Genomic DNA, 17,271 nt, shown 5'->3' on the forward strand with positions numbered 1-17,271 from the left:
AGAAGTCATTTGGAATACTGAGTCTTTTTTGAAACAATTGACAGAAGAAAAACAATTCCAGAGTTCTGGTATCAGCAATTATGAAAACAATACAGCGTGCTCCTCAGTGTGTGTTTTCCGTTTCACTTTTTTTTTTAAGAAAGAGATAATGGGAAACATTAAAACTGGTGATAAAGTCTGAGAAATTTCTCTTCTGGAAACTGAGCATTATATGTTAAATATATGGACTTAAATTATGGACAGCTTAAAAAATATATTTTTAAAGCTGGTCTCTTTAAAAAGGGACCAACTTTAAGAAAACACTGAGCATCTAAACAACAGCTGTTGAGGTAAAGCTAATTGTGTATGCAAAAAAATCATCTGAAAATTTATACTATTAATTTCTGAAAGTCTGTCACACAGAGGAAGAGACAGTAATCCAAAGAATACAAAGACTGATAAAATTCATTTATTCTTCCCCTTTTATTGGCTTTTTCAAGAAATCTAGCACAGAGCAATACCATCCAACTTAGAACATATTAGTATGCTACTGCTGTTTAAAAAAAGGCATGAAAAAAACAAATAGTGAAAGGCAGACAATATTAAATTCTGACACATCTGTCACATTCACTTAGCAAACAAGTCCTTACTGGACAGTGGAAGTACAGTGGAGATTCAGTGACAGCTTATTTGGCAGATAGTGAAGACATTAACTGAAATAATGAAAACACATGAACTGATCAGTGTGTATGTCTTCTCTTTAAAAGCCTATCTATAATAAGTAGGTAGTGTTTTGCACTGTCATGCAGGAATGATTTTGCTCCCTCTGTGCTTACTTGGGCTTCAGAGTTTTCATGTTTTTAGGCTGCTGGATGGCTGAGGTTTTTTGGGAAAATCGGACTGTTAAAGGTGAAAGCTCAGTTTATAAACATCTTAATTTAGATCATGCTATGTTAAGGTTTTATTCTTTAACACAAAGTAGTCACCTTAATTCCATGCCTTAACTTTAATGTGCAACAGCAATATCCATTTTTTCCTTAAGAGGAACTATTATAAATGTACATTTACTATCATCAAAAATTCATGTCTTCATACCAGCTATGGTAAATTCATGTGTATGTATATTAAGAGGCATGATATGACTTAAGTGCATAACACCATGTTAGAATATAGCTAAAATAAAGAGGTTTGAGTCAACTATGCTGTGGCTTAAACACCACTTTGCAGACATAACTCTGCATTACTTCTGAATTTTTAACGTATCTTAACACCTTAAAAATATACAAATTAAAATAAATTATTCTTATATATTTCTTTATATCAAAGAAGAATGTTTAAACTTTTACAAAAAACAGTCCAGAGGTAAATATGGATCATATCCCACTAGTCAAGAATTCAAAGTAACTGACATTATTTCAAAGTAGTAATTAGCTTCTTTCAACATCCAGTTTAATGCCTCCTCTTCATTTACTTGTTAGCTCATAGAAAGAAGACAGACCATTTTATTTCAGAAAAACGTCTCTCGACAAAGCGGACATGTGGATTTGTTGCTAGATGTGAACCATTTGTACTGAAAAAGAAATACAACCATTTAATATACAAACACAATCTGAATACCAAGAACGCTGTTTTATCACAAATAAAGTATTACTTGCCAATTAAGCTAATTGCAACAACATTTACTATTCTTAAAAAAGGGAAAAAAAACCCACAAAACCCACAAAGGAGTACTTTTCCGTGTGGGTATGTGTGAAAGAAAAAACCACACAACCCACCACATGAAGGAATTCTCATCCAGTCTCATTTTAAGAGAGTAGAAAAATAATGGTTTTAAACACAGTACTAATTTTCTATTGTATGGCAATACATCCACCAACCCATTCCAGATATACTCAGTAACCACACAACCAATGTTTATGATGACTTGGATATAGTCAGCTGTTAAATATCAAGACCAGCTGGGTTTACTGAAGAGCATGCTATTCCCCCATCTAAGCAGATGCATCAAGATACCATTGCTATACCCTACATAGATACGATGGTTTATGTCTTAGTGACCAGAAAAGAGATAGTTATTGTCTGTGCAGTGTAGAAATCCCTCTCTCATTAAATGCCCTTACAATCTAGTACAAAATCCATGCAAATCATTTATGAGTTCAGTTCATCCCAGATACTCCATCAGTATAATGGAAATTGATGGTATTCCAGTAAAAATACCTTTTTTAAATTATTAATAGATATTTTGCCTACTTAGAAAGATGTAGTCTAGGTACTTACCAAACAGGCTGAATGAAACTTTTTCTTGCATGTTCTGCAAGCTTTTTTGGGAAGAGAATAGTTGGAACCATGAATGACCGAGAAACAGATCATGCAATCTTCAACACCCTCAAAACGTTTATCCACATTATTTTTCCACAAAGATAAGCCTTCCATAATGCTTCCATTCTAACAGAGAGAAAAATAACTGTTAACATCAAAGAGTCCCTTCAGAATATCCTCTGTTAATCATAAGCACGTGAAGGGAACAGGATTCAGTGACATTACATGGCATATACACATTGCCTGAAGACTTTATAATCTGAAATCACATGCAGTTTCTGCAGTGAGTAATTTACAAAGCCAACACATGAACTACAGATAGTAGTCAGCAGTTTAGTATTTAGAAATCGAATTATGAACTGAAATATGAAACATCCCTCGCAATGAAAAGAATGCATTTAAGAACATTTAAAAGGTGATTTTTAAAGTGTCATTTACTGGTTTCCTAATTTTTTTTCCTAACCACAGAGGATGCAACTTCAACCACTACCAATCTTATAGAGAACTTCATGTACTGGTTTGTGTTTTTTTCAAATTATAGCTGAGATAGCATTGCCATACATGGCAAACACTAGGCTACATCTTAGAAGATCTACATTCTCAGCTTTGGCCATGGATTTATTACGACTTACTGGGCAGCTAATTCTACCTCTCTGTTTCACCATCTGGAGAAAAGCAGATAAGAATGACCAATTCTATAGCATGCTGAGTTCTACTGATGAGATCTGCTATAAAGATCTAAATGCTGTTATATTACTAGAGTTACTTTTCTATCATCAGGACTCATTTAAGTTTTCAAAACTAAGGCCTTTCTCTAAACTCACCTGATGTGTAAGATACGTGCTCAACTGTAGCATCCAATTGCGCCATTGCTGAACAGCCACACCAACCCTCTTCCCACTCTCAACTGTTATGGATCCCAGTGGGTAATTTGATGGAAGCTGTATTATTAGTTCAATAAATATATCATCCACTGAATAGGTAGCAATGACTTCCCGTGCAGCAGATCGAGCTTTTACCTGTGGAAACAAAATGGAAATATTAAAGTAATAACTCTATATTCAATTAAAGAGAGATATACACCATCTCTTGTCTTTTAATATATATTAACCATTTACACTTCACTACATACATAGTTTTCTTAGACCAGGAAAACACTTTCCTCAAAGCAAATAAAAGCCCACTCATATCTTGGCAATCTAACAGGAAATTGCCATCCATCTTTCAATCTAGTGGTTCATTATATTTTTCAAATCTACCACCAAAAAGGAAGCAGCATATTGATAGTGGCAACTTCTGCTTACCTCCTCAATTTCTCCAACATCCAAGAAAACAACCACTCTTTTCTAGCTTATTCAGAACACAGAATATTAGTAAGTACCAACATCAACTTAATACACTGATACCGAGCTAAACTATGTTCTCATCAGTCACTTAGAATAAGAAAAATGCAATCATACAAGACCCTGTACTACAGTCTGGTTCTGAGAAGAAACATTTCTTTAAGGGTTTGCAAAATTCTCAGGTAAAAATCAAAAAAGGATACGAAGTCTTACTAACCGTCATGCCATTAAATAACTGGGTGCTAGTCTGTACAGAAGCTATTTCCTGTGAAGAAAGCACGCTGCTGACGTATTTGCTTGTAAATTTATCTACAACACTGAAGACACGTTTCTCACAGCTATTCCACCACAGCCTAACCATCGCTGGCAAGTCTTTCAATGTTATATGATACACAGAGCAAGCCAAGTGTGGTATCTGAGATGACAGTAGCCCTGTCCCTGTGAGGGGGAAGAGGGAAGAAAAGAAAAAAAGAAAAAAAAGAAAAGCACACCACATTGAGATACTATACCATTAGTAACAAATGTTGGTTCTTCCACACTGCATACAAAAATGTCGATACCAACCTAACTGTGGTAACTGGAACTTCATTTACATGCCCCTTCTATATTTGATATTATAACTCCGTATTTGGCAGTTGTTATTTTGTTATTATTTTTCATTTTTCAGACTAACACTTCCGAACTAGAAACTCATCTGGTAGTTCAGAGGTGCACTATAGATGGACTACCAGAAATCAGTAATAATTTTCCAGAAATTGCAAAATGTTCACTTTGGAGGGAACAAGCAAGGAGATGTTTGGAGCATATCTGAGGTTTGCAATATTCTGTGAGAGTGTACAGAGAGATAAGGGAAGTCTTTCTCTTGGGACACGGTGTCATTAAGTCCCCAAACTACCCCATCTCTGTCTTTTTTCCCCATTATCCAAATAAACTGTTCTGCAACGCAGTGCTATTCAAACAAAATTAAGAAATGAAATCTCAGTATCTTTGCTTACATCTCTATAGGTACATAAAATAATTTCAGTGAAGTAACTTTCAAAAGTAATTCTTCATGTTTCTCAGCTAGAAAAAACAGGTAGTTTATTTTCTGTCATGGTTGATTAACTCTGATTCTTCTGAACAGTGTGATGAAAACAATTTATCAAATTTTAAATATTTTGAAAAATCTTAATATATTAAAATGTTTAATTTTTGCTTTTATTTGTATGTTAAAATTAAAAAAAAATCCACTTAGCATCAAAAAAAAAAAAAAAAATCTAGAAACAATTGAGAAGTCCCAGGCTAGACCACATATTTTTAGTATTTCAGAATTTTTGCATACGTTCAGGATTCAGACAATGCAGAAATAACACATTGTCACTGGTAGGAATAATCTGGTATTTTCTGTTAAATAGCTCTACTATGACTGAGCTTCACTATGGGGAATGATTGCCAAAAATCTTCATACATACATACATGTGTGTGTTTTGTATAGAAAAGATCTTCTAAGTATGTATTTGTAAGCAGAAATGTGTATCTAAGACTTAGCAATGTCAAAACTCTCAAATGCACAAACAGCAAATAAATGTTTACTAACCTTTAACATCTAAATTAAGTTCTTCAGTAAAGAAAGTTTTTGTATCCTTATTTGGAACTTCAGAAGCTGGCCCAGAAAAGGTAGGGTTTTCAGGCATTAGCCTGAACAAATGATAAAGCAGTTTATTCAAGCTTTTAGTTCTTCTAAGGTATTGTGAGTAGAGAACTCGCAGCTGATGGGGTAAAGACAAAAAAAACAGATGAGACAATAAAATTAGTTTGTCCTGTAAATGATACAGATATGTTTGTGTAAGGAGGAAAAGTGATCCTGTGATTTGAAATGAGTGTTTGGGAGAATAATTTAGTTCTCTGCAGCCTTCTCAGTGATTATAAAATTAGAAAATGCAGCAAGGTTGTTTGAAAAAGTAATAAAGAATCATCTATTAACAAATCTTACATCATTATTACTGTAATATTACTATCCTGAACTATCACAGTGCAGAAATCTAGTTCTATTGAAGCTTTTAGAATAATACTAATTCCACAAACCAAATAATTCCACTAAAAGGAAAAAAACTCTGAGCCCATACCTGAGAAGAAGCCGCTTTGAAGAAAGTTAATGTTAACTTCCAAGTCAGAAGATATCCTAGAACAATGCAGAACTCATCGCTCAGTGGCTGGATAACTGCGAATTCTCCAACAGGAATGCATTCTAGGATGTTTTCTAGCAAGAGTTCTTGAGTGGCCAGGACAGACATAAGAGCTGCAGGAGGTGATCTATGGAAAAATGTTATCCGGCATAGTAAGCAAAAAAATTCAGCAGAAGAGTAACTGAATTTATATTCATAGTGTACCTAGCATCTTGTTAGTACAAGCATACATGTAGATCAAAGGGGTCTTTTACTACAGGAAAACTTACTTCTAGATTTGCACAGTAGTGCTGTATTTTAATAGTCCCTTTTCCTCAAATGGGCAATAGATCTCTTTATCCCCTGTAGGAAGAATATAAACTGAATGCTGATCACTTAATCTGAAAGGATGAATTTGGTCTGAGCTGATTTAACCTACATCATGGAGTGCTAGATTGCTTTCTTCTGCGTTTGTCAAGTCACACCAAAAAAGCAGCTAGTGAACAATCAATCTCCTAATCACTGGATGTGTTTGGTTTGCGTTTTGCATTGGATTAAAAAGCCTTTAACTACATATTTACTAATCTTAGCTCAGTAACTAAAAGCATGTTTTACTAAATAAATTATACTATCCACTCTTCAAACTGTAGATTTATCTGATTCAAGCTATATAAAACACCCAGGTCTATTTTGGAGGTCTTCACTTTTATTTCAATCCATGGATAAATTCATCCAAAAGGAATAATCCATGAAACTAAAGTTATCTGTACAGCTGGGCATATTCTGAATAGAGCAGTCCAGTAAAAATCTCTCATGATTTTACAATAGATAGGACATATGCTGCAGTTACTCTAGTAACTGTACTTAGAAAACAACTGCAAATACTGGTCCCAGTGGTAGCAAAAAAGCAGATAAAAGCAATTATGTTGTATAATTTCAATGATTATGTCCCTGTTGTCATAACCATGTCATTTTTACTCTTAACATCTCCTGACAGACTACTACTCCGCTGCAAATCTCAATCCATGTAACATATACTAAAAATAGGGAAAACAGTAATGGAAAACAGGACAGAAAAAAAATCCATACAATGCTGATTCCTCCTCTTCATCACCATAAGATTTGAGATCTTCATCATCAAACTTAGGCAATTCAGGCATTAATCTATAGAGATAAGGAAAAAAAATCAGATTTAATTTTTAATGATTGCATATTTTGATGCAAGCAATACATAGGTCATTGCTTATCAGTGTCTACATTATTGATAAGAAATAATTGCCATTACTTTATTGCTTAACAAGAACACAGAACCTTTAAGAGATACATTACCATTGCAGAGTTGGTTCTTAAATGACAATGGCCAAAGAGCACATAACCTTGCCTAATTGTTTTCCGAATATTTTAAATTTTCCAAATCATGCTAAAATAAACTACTCCATCTCAGTACAAGGCTATTACCAGTCACATCTTCATGCCTCAGTACAATGAAAGATGATGGTAGCTTTGAAATCTTACCCTCAAGTCAGTTGCCTTACAATTTGCATTTTGAGCAGTCAAATGCACATACTATTTTTTCAAATTCTGTATTCTATCTTTTGCTATTAGAGATAACCAAAAAGTTCACAGAAATACTAAACATTTTTCTTCATTTTCTTCACCAAATTAGTGAAAATGAAGAGGTCATACTATTTAGTGATACTTACAGTACCAGATCAATACTGGAACATTTCAGTTTACATTTTAGGATTTTTATATAAGTGTTGAAATAGCGGCTATAAATAAACAGCTTATATTGATATTTAGAGCAATTATAGTACAGTTTCACCAGAAAATAAAATTGTATTTTCATGTACTGCAGTAGAATTCCTTCGTATATAGTTAGTCCACTTTTATAAGTAAGCTTCGTATTCATAGCTTTAGGTAATGTACTCTGATGCAGAACACAAGTTGCCCAGTTAACCATTTTCTCCCATAATGGAACAATGGAACATCACTTTGCTAGACATAAAACTGTAAGTGCATATTCTACAGCATATTAAAAAAAAAAGTGGAGGTAGTGAAAGATTTGTTGATTCTTACTTATACAACATGTGGTAGACAGAAATCTGTACAGGTCTAGCCCGGAAGAACAATAATGGAGATAATGTATTTAACAGAGTCTGGAGTTTATCCGGAAGATTTGTTTTCTGGCCTGCAACAAACTTGGCTGGCAGTTTATGATTTAACAACTGGTCCTTTGATATGTATGTTAGAGCTTCACCCACAGATGTTAATACAGAGTTTTGGAAAGCTGTTTCAGATGCATTTTTGGTTTCTCCTATTTAAAATGGAAAAAGACAAGCTGTGATACAGAATGCATGGATATTAGCATAGGTAAGCTTAACTAGAAACAACTCGGACTGCACTTAGAATATACCTAATCGTACGAGTCACAGAATGTTAAGTGCAATTATTAATTAGCATATTATAAATGTTAAAAAAGTGAGTTTTAAAAGCTACATTAATATAATGTTTCTATAAATAAAAAATATGGCCTGTCAAGTTCTATTTCAGACTGATCTGACCTGTATCATATATTCACTATTACTGTCCTTGCCAGTTACCATATACTTGCCTGTCACTTTCACCAACAAGGGTAACAGCAAATTGTGAATTCCTTCAGAAAAGAATTCCTTCCATTCACTGATCAAGTTCACAGGAAGGTTTTCAATAGTTTCAGAAGCTGCAGCTTCAAAGTAAGCACTAAGGGCAGATGCCAAGTCACAACTGGCACAAGCAAAAATTTGTACAAGTGGGACATGATAAAGTGAATGGTTTTCACTTGTTGTCTAGGAGAGAAGAAAAAAAATTTCCTCACCATAAATTTGTTTTAAAACAACAGTTGCTTCACATTTACTTTCTACACAGAAACAAATACAACAACCAGAAAGTGTAATGTCACACAAAAGCCAGCTGCAAAGACCATTTTAGAACTATGAGCTGAAAGAAAAGAGTTTAAAATGATCTGTACTTTTACTGAAATTGTCACAACAAATTTCCAAATCTCACCAAGGTTTAGAATACTAGATTGCTTTCTTTATATGCCCCTTCTTTATGATAGAAAGAAACTGCCACCAAGTGGATTCAAATAGAAATGTATCGGTAGCTTGTCAAGTGAACCAAAATTGCAATATGAAGTGCTCTCATTTTTCCCTCCCAAACATAAGAAATGTATTAATATCATGCTTTTATTTTCAAACCACAGAAAAATAATGACATCTTATTGTAAGCTGGAATTATTCCAGTGGCTGTCTGTAGAAGATTTCCTCTCCACAACCTAGCTTGTCGTTTTTATTCGTCACAGACAATCACTAAGCATTAAAGATACTCACAAGCATTTAATCCATGCAAAAAGTTTTTCCATAGAAGTTCATTGTTGCTGTTTCTTAAGAAGGAAACAAAGTACCGGCATATACAGCACAAGTAAGATTATTCCTGACATCAAGAAAGGCCGCATGGAAGTTTCCAGCCCTGGTGATATTTTCCATTTTATTGCTGATTTGCTTTCTGAAAAGATCATGCTCCCTTGCAATTACAGACCTATCTCATCTTTGTCTATAGAGGCAAACCTCAAACCTAAAAAATGCCTTTTGCCAAGAGATATGTCTGTTCTTCTACCCTAATGACAGAGGGCACTGTAAGTTAATAACAGAGGCTAGATGGTCAGAGATTCTGTAGTGTTATTTGATTTCTAAAGTAGTAGTCAGCTGCTCATCCTGACTTTTTTTCCTGACAGTTGTTAGAATAAATTATTTAAGTTCTGCATAATCATTTAGATAGTGATAGACTGATGTTGATTTCATTCAGTCATTTTTAATATATCACATCAGACTTTGGTTTTACAGAATGTTATCTTCCAGCATATCCACAGCAGAAATTTAAAAATTATTCTCCAATTATCAATACCACCAATAAACATATTAGTACATGAGATGTGAGTAACTTCATCTCAACATACAAAAGAGAGAGAGAGCAAAGTATTGCTCGTGCTTTCAAGCCAAGGATAACCATTGTCAGAACTCAGTGAAAAAGAGGATTTTCTGCAATCCTTTTTAATCTTCAAGTTTTTCCTAAGGTGAGATGACTACATCCCTGCCATATCCAGAGAATACTCTAAAAAGGTAAGCACATCAAAACTGGAGCTGCAACACTGATGTGGCATGTAAAATTTAGTTTTAATTCCATATTTTGTTGAGATAGCTTTTTTTAAAAAGTATCTTTGAAATGCTGAAAACAGTTCATTCTTTCTAGTGCTTTGGAAGTTAACACGAGATGAAAAAAGTTAAAACGCTTAAAACCGTCATGTTCCAAACTGTGTCTGAATGATTAGGATTACTCCGATTTCCATTCTTCTTGATAACCCTTGTGCATCTTTGTTCAAATTTAATTCCTAGCTAAAATGGTTTCTACAATGTTTTACTGTATTATTCCGATATGTACCTTTCCACTTTGTGAAGATGCTCATATGTAAATAGATAGATGAACTTTTGTCCCAAGTCTTAGAATGCTGTATGTTAAAAGGTCCAGCAAGAAAACACACTAAAATAACAAGCAAGTTTTTTCCTAGCCTACTTTTAATCCCCCGCCTCAAAAAACAAACAAACAAAATCAGTCTAGTAGGCTCAGAGGGCAGTAGGAGAATCCTATAATAAGATGAAATGCGATGGCTAGCAATGTTCTCTTTCATTTTACCTCTAACCAAGCCAGCAGGGAGCACATTATAAAGTCCCATTCATTGTCAGCCAAAGGAGTTGTAGAATACTTCAGCAACAAAGGAAGGAAACGGATCATCTCTATGTTGAGACCAAGCAACTGAGCACTTGTTTCTTTCAGACTGCTGCAAAAAAAAAAAAAAAAAAAAAAAAAAAAAAAAAAAACACTGAAGTTTACATATCTTCATGCTGTAGAAACAAAGTATTTGTGTTCTTACCTGTGCTTCGCTTCTTAGGACAAATTCATCTTACACCAGGCTCTGCTCTATGTACTTTTCATACCCTGACTTTCAGGGTTTGAATCCTACATTAAACTACCAATCCTGTATATGTAAGTTAACAGACACAAAACATACCATCAGAACTACGTGCTCATTTGTATGTTACTTTAATGGGTTCCTAACACTGTACAATTTACTTATCAACATAGAAACTCAAACAATACACTTAGGTGAATTGCAAAATCTAGCAATTTTAACTAAATTAATGCAACAAAAATATTATTTTTAATAAGATGACCTGTTTTCAAATATAAGCCCTCGAATGTCCCAATCTGATACACTATTTCGGGGCTACATTGTGAGGATTTTTCCTCACTATGCTCAAGATAGATGAACTTCAGATTATTTTCACTTCTTGCTGGAAGCTAGGTTTTCTAAGCTATATTTCCAGGTCCAAAATTTAAAAAAAGATGCTAAGTTTGGCACACAAGTTTTATTCATGCTACTTACATAAGCAATATAAAGTTTGAGAACTGAACAGCCAGCAAAACATACAGAGGCTGGTCAGTTGTGAGCCATTTTTAAAACACAGCTGTTATCTATATGTATACAAAAAGCTCTTAGTCGCCCAGCCTTGCTTTCATACACCTACCTTCAAGCACTAGAGCAATTGTCTTCAGTATGACTTATTAGATACTTAAAGACAGGTATGCTGAACTGAGGGATCTGCTTTTACAAAGGCTAAAAATTCAGTATTAATGCAGCAGACGTCAGGTGTAATTTACAAAAAAACCTGTTGATTTTACTTGAGTTAGTGGACTATTCTGTATTTTTAAATTCTTATTTTAGGGGAAAAGAAAAAAAAAAAAAGTGAAATCATCTCAAAGTTGCACCCACCAGCTAAAAAGAAAGCTGTCTTCATTATCATTTTTCCAAGATATTATGATTTTTAGTATTCCAGGTAGTAAATGATCACAGTCAATACTTCTGTCATTCAAGCAGGAGTTCAAAATGGAAAGACACCCAAATGCTCCTACAATATAATAAAAATATAATGTGAAAAAAATAGTAACACATATACACAATAAGCTTTAATTATCAAGACAAGACAACATTAGAATGTGTGTTAATGGAATGGATCTTTTAATGTGAATTTAATATTAGTATCTTAACATAGCTTGGATAATATCCAAGTCTTTTTCTTTCAACAGTTCATCCAAAGTTGCAATCAGTAAATCAAAAATACTACATCCAGCCAAAATTAAAGCAAACAAACCCTCCAAACACTGTAAGACTCATTCATTGTTGGTTTAAACAACTGCCAAAACAGGAAAATACCTGGTAAAATTTAGATCTATTTGTGCTACTAAAAAATGTAGTATGCAGTATGCTAAACAATAATTTGGACAGATAATTAAGTAAACCTAACTGCAAGCTGTGAATGTCAATACTTTCCTGAGAGTGTTAGTTTTCACTTTCACAATTAAGTACAACAGCTGCATTATTTCTGTTTACCATTTTCACGGAAAACTGCACGCATCTCTTTCTTAGAGAACAAGGAGATTTCTTACAAGCATGACGACAAGAAACTGAACATTGTTAATTAAAGTACTATATGCGCATGGCAAAAAGCTCATTCACCTAAGCAGCAACGCAATGATCTACAAGAACTTTACTAGCACTTTCATGATCTGAACAAAAATGAAAACCTGAATGGTCAATCCACATCCTAGATCACACTTGGTAGGAAAATTTGGGTATATATTTTCTGATCAGCAATCCTTAGGGTAATGAGAAGCAGCAGAAAGAAAAACATGGACTCAAGGTACAGACTGAGTAAGTATTCCATAACTAAGAAATAGTGAAGATTCATTTTTCTATCTTCCACTTTAAATTTCACAGCTACATTTGGCTGGTTCGGTGGTCCACTCAAAAAGCCAGGAAACGTTAAAAATCTAAAATCTCAAGAACAAGTGTTAGGGAAACTGCCATGCTAGAAAGAACCAAGATTTCTCTCAACTGCTGCATGAAACTAATATTCAGAAGTTCACACTTCAAAGACACCCATTTGAAAGAACTAATCTGAAAACGTGAGGACACGGCCTATGGCAGATGGCCACAATTTCAAATCACTAAAGATAGATTTTTCAGTTCAACTTCAGAATAGTCCTGTTAAAAACACAAACGAACTTTCAAGTTTTATATAACCTGATCAATAGGGGAATGTGTAAGAAAGCATGAAAGCAACAGACAGAGTGGAGGGAGGGCTTCCTGTTTTAAACCACACCTAATTCAAACATATGGAAGGACTTCGGGTTAAGTAATTCTGAAGATTTTTCTTGAAAAGAAACAAGTCTGTGCAAATAAAGAGGTTTTCTAAAGGACGTTCAAAGTAATATTATAACACATCCCAATCACCTCATTAAATAATTTTTCAAAAGCTGTTACAAGTGCACCTGCAGCACATTTGACTCAGCACACTGGAAGATTTACTCAAAAATTATTTGTAAACATTGAAAGAGGTCCTACTAAAATATCTAAAAACAATCATGATGCCACCAACTGACAGTAGTTATATTTTTGCACACACCATAAAGCCTAAATGTTTAAGTGAAGTTTCAACATTTACAGGTGTAGGCATCTAAATCAAGCAAAGCAAACAAGAAGTATGGCAATATCAAAATTCTTTAACAAACCTAAATCCTTCAGTTCTAATTCTGGACCAGCTTAAGCTTCCTTAGTAACACAGCAAACTCCTGTGCCAAACACTTTAGAAGAAATATGTGAACAACTGCAAAGACACTTCTTTCTAGTAAAAATGATATGATACTTTAAAGGCAAGCATTATTACAAAATAATGTTCTTAAATTCTAATGAAGTGGGATGAGTTAAGAACATACTGACCATCAGTAGTAGAGAGCTCTGTCTGCATGCAAGTCATGAGTTTGGCCACACAGTCAAAGACAAGTTCTTTCTTTTCTTCCTCAATTAAAAATGATGAGAGACACTGAAGTGTATGCAATCTGCCCTCTGTTAATGGAAGAAACCTGTACACACAAACACAACACCAAGAATGAAACAAACCCAAAAACTAACTAGTAAACAAAATGTCAGTCAATTTATAATGGTCATAGAAGGACTACTTGATATCCTGTGATTTAACTAAACCTATACACTAAACTGAACTTCACTTTTAAATACTACGCACGTACATCCACACTACCAAATTTCTCATCTTCAGATGTCATTCATCAGAATCAATACCAATTAATATCAACAGTTGCAATGTAAACAACAAGATCACATAGGCTGTACTATTAAGATACCCTTCACTTGTTTTGAAAAGCTGTTTCATCCCACATGATCCAGTGTTTCCTTCACGAATCACTTTAGCCATGGTTAAGGACCACAGTCTTCCATGTTCCTCTGATCTTCAAAGGAAGAATAAAGACCGTTGTTAACATATACAGATGCATAGTTCACCACAAAAGCATTTGTATGAAGTTAGAATCAATGCACATAAGGAAATGTGACGGCACTAAAAACTCTACACAGGGCAAAATCTGAAGCCACGGTTAAGAGCTGTATTTCAACAGAGGTTTTACTACTTCTTACATACCTATCACATATTGTTTGCTGAAGGTTAGTTGTATTACTAAGTGTCTTGAACTTCTCATATGTGATGTGCATTTCTTCTAACATATGAAGATATTCAAGAAGCAGATAAGGAGGATTCTCCAATTCTTCAATCCACTGTAATGAGTACAGCAGTTCTGCAACTAATTAAACAACAAAAGTAACTGCTGAATATATTCAGTGCATATGCAAAAAGTTTCAGAAGTTTTAACACATTAAGAAGTTGCCATTTACATACAATCTCAGGTGCTTCAGAGCATGAACTGGATATTTGCTATTGCATCATAAAATACACAAAAGAGTTACAATAATCAATCCTAGATGTTCAGGAAATTTTAAAACAAAGCACATATGGCAAGGACTAAATCTTCTCCATTCTTTTTTACTTCTTGCAGACAAGGCAATGAAGATGTAAATTCAGAAAAAAAATAAATCCAATGGTAATAGTTAACATGTGGCTTCTTCATCAACTCACTAAGACTTACATGAAACAAATACAATTCTCTTCATAGTGAGATTTTGGAGGCGAACAGCTAATTTCATAATGCTGGGTCTGATTTAAGAATTTGAATATAAGCATTCCATAAATAAAAATAAACAAGTTCTACCTGGTAGAATTAAGAAAAAATACTGCCTCAAAATATCTTTGTGTCACGGCAAAACTCTCAAGACATTTATTTGATGGCATACATATAGCTCCTATTGCCCACTGAAGCCAATACACTGCAAATATTTTGGCAAAGAACAACTTAAGGTCAGCATAAATTCAAACTCTAAATTCAAAGTTTTGTTGAGACAGCATGCATACAATCACAGAAGGTCCGAGAAATACAAACACTATACTTACGCAAACTCATACTTTTTTTTTTTTTTTTTTTGCTTTAGTTTGCCTTTAAATGTAAAGGATAAAAAAAGGATCTGTGATATTTATATGCCAAATCTTTACTGTTCATTCCTAGTTATCAATTCTGGTTGGATTATAACTACTACAAAATCAAATTCCTTTAAGTTTTACCATTATAACTTACTTATATTGTCAATTTTCTTTCTTTCAGCATCATCATATCCATGGACTATACCATTTTTCAACATAGACAGCACCATTTTACTTAATAAGGCTGAAGCACACAGATGGCCTGGAAGTTTAGTTGTGCCACACAGCTTAACATATGATCCCAAATGCTCACAATTCATACTCAGCCTTCCTTCCAAAAGAGGTTTGTGCATCCACTGCAATATGTGCATAAAAAGAGTATGAACAATAAGTGACATTTTAGTGATCTGTAGAAGAGTATTAATCCATTGAAAATTCAGAGTTACTTAAAAAATAACCAAGAGTCAAACTACCATCAAAAGCATAATGGTGAAGATGAGCCATTCCTATTTAAATTCAATTTGTGTCAAATTTCAGCAGTTAAAAAAAACTGAATTAAATGCACAGAAGTAACTTGAGACTGCGTTGCTGCCTGAGAAATAAATATATAACTTTAGAGTTCTAAATATGTCATACAAGGTACAAGAAATACTAGAGTTACTGAAACTTGGTGGTTGGACAGGAAGTTATTTCCTTCCCCCCTCTCCACTACACGTATGCCAGCATTTTATTTACAGCCAGCAATTCATAATCCTCTGAAGATACTGGAGTCCTCTCACAAAAGTAATCTTATAGAATACTTAACTTAAGGATATTCTTATGAGGTATATTCTGTCAGACACTACATTTCTGAATTATAAAGTAAGTTGCTGGTGTTCCATGCAGAAAAGGGTAATTTCACAAATTCGGATTTTCTTCAGTAGCACTTGATAGGGCCACAAATACACAGATTTTCTCTTCCAGCAAGGGAAGTCACTAAAAAGAACCTCTGGTCAGACGTGTATTCACAACCACAGTGCTGTGTCAAAATAGGTATGTTCATTACTCAAAGCCAAAGCCTTCGAGACAGGTAAGATCAACTACAGCATGAAAGTCAATTACCATTTTCATACCTCAGTGGATAGGGACTCATGCAATTTCTCCCATTCGGTTTTGTTTGGCGTGACACGCTCAACATACGCTCCCACAAGATGTCCAGATAGCCCTTCAGCTTCCAGAAGCTTAGACAACAAATCACTAACTGCAGAGATCAAAACCTGCAGGCTGAGAAAAGGGCAAAACATTGCAAGTTAAGTTCAGCACTATCCAGTAAAACCAAGCTGCCTTATTTTACTCTGATACAATGCTGTACCAATGGCTTTTTAAGTTGTGCTCTAAGCCATAGTTCTCACCTCTACCAGGCTGAAAAAACCCTAAACAATGAAGATGCTAATTAAATACAGACTAGCATAGCCTTGGACTGTTTTGGAGAGCAATGTATTAAGAAATAGACATACACAATTACCTTTTAACATCCAAAGAGGAAGACTGAATTTGATTCTTGACCCACAGTGCAGATTTATGCAAAAAGGTGCTCTGTTTCTGCATACTCTGAAGTTGATGTACAAGTGAATTTACACCAGACATCCAAGTGTGCTTTAATTTACATATAAGTAAATCTATAGTAGGAAGAAAAAAACAAAACAAAACACACACAAACAGGTAAACTCCCAAGTTATATTTTACAGTGCATAGCAACGATTACATGTGTAGAACTAAGGTGCTAGAGCAGAAACAGAATTCTGTTGTGTATAGTTACATACGACAGCTATCAAGAGCAGATACACAGCTATGTTGCGGTATAATAATTTTAAAGAAATCCTGATATATAAGTAGTCTTTTATGTGAGAAAGGAGCGAGTATCCTGTTATCTACTACAGTATCTCCATGAGGTCTTTAAAATTCCAAATCTATTTAAAACACTGAACATTCACAACATCAGTACTCTCCTGGAAAGCAGCACTG

The 17,271-nt window shown here is 34.3% G+C and overlaps 1 protein-coding gene across 3 annotated transcripts in view; it reads right to left on the minus strand.

The window, feature by feature from the left end:
• Nucleotides 1-443: 443 nt before the first annotated feature.
• The window catches only part of LTN1 (listerin E3 ubiquitin protein ligase 1), a 33,394-nt gene continuing 16,566 nt past the window's right edge, over nucleotides 444-17,271 (minus strand). For 2 of the 3 annotated variants that reach the window (XM_064523817.1, XM_064523802.1), the window contains exons 14-30: nucleotides 16,772-16,925; nucleotides 16,380-16,530; nucleotides 15,422-15,623; nucleotides 14,377-14,536; nucleotides 14,084-14,188; nucleotides 13,662-13,804; nucleotides 11,655-11,790; nucleotides 10,517-10,661; nucleotides 8,400-8,613; nucleotides 7,865-8,102; nucleotides 6,875-6,949; nucleotides 5,747-5,933; nucleotides 5,218-5,389; nucleotides 3,859-4,079; nucleotides 3,123-3,317; nucleotides 2,257-2,424; nucleotides 444-1,549 (exon numbers count right to left, since the gene is read on the minus strand). In XM_064523817.1, the coding sequence (XP_064379887.1) occupies nucleotides 1,487-1,549; nucleotides 2,257-2,424; nucleotides 3,123-3,317; nucleotides 3,859-4,079; nucleotides 5,218-5,389; nucleotides 5,747-5,933; nucleotides 6,875-6,949; nucleotides 7,865-8,102; nucleotides 8,400-8,613; nucleotides 10,517-10,661; nucleotides 11,655-11,790; nucleotides 13,662-13,804; nucleotides 14,084-14,188; nucleotides 14,377-14,536; nucleotides 15,422-15,623; nucleotides 16,380-16,530; nucleotides 16,772-16,925 (2,729 nt within the window). In that variant the 3' untranslated portion in view covers nucleotides 444-1,486. The remainder of the gene's footprint in view (nucleotides 1,550-2,256; nucleotides 2,425-3,122; nucleotides 3,318-3,858; nucleotides 4,080-5,217; nucleotides 5,390-5,746; nucleotides 5,934-6,874; nucleotides 6,950-7,864; nucleotides 8,103-8,399; nucleotides 8,614-10,516; nucleotides 10,662-11,654; nucleotides 11,791-13,661; nucleotides 13,805-14,083; nucleotides 14,189-14,376; nucleotides 14,537-15,421; nucleotides 15,624-16,379; nucleotides 16,531-16,771; nucleotides 16,926-17,271) is intronic. The other variant, XM_064523809.1, reaches the window with a different exon arrangement.

The sequence above is a fragment of the Dromaius novaehollandiae genome, chromosome 1 (genome assembly GCF_036370855.1).
Source record: "Dromaius novaehollandiae isolate bDroNov1 chromosome 1, bDroNov1.hap1, whole genome shotgun sequence".
Lineage (NCBI taxonomy): Eukaryota > Metazoa > Chordata > Aves > Casuariiformes > Dromaiidae > Dromaius > Dromaius novaehollandiae.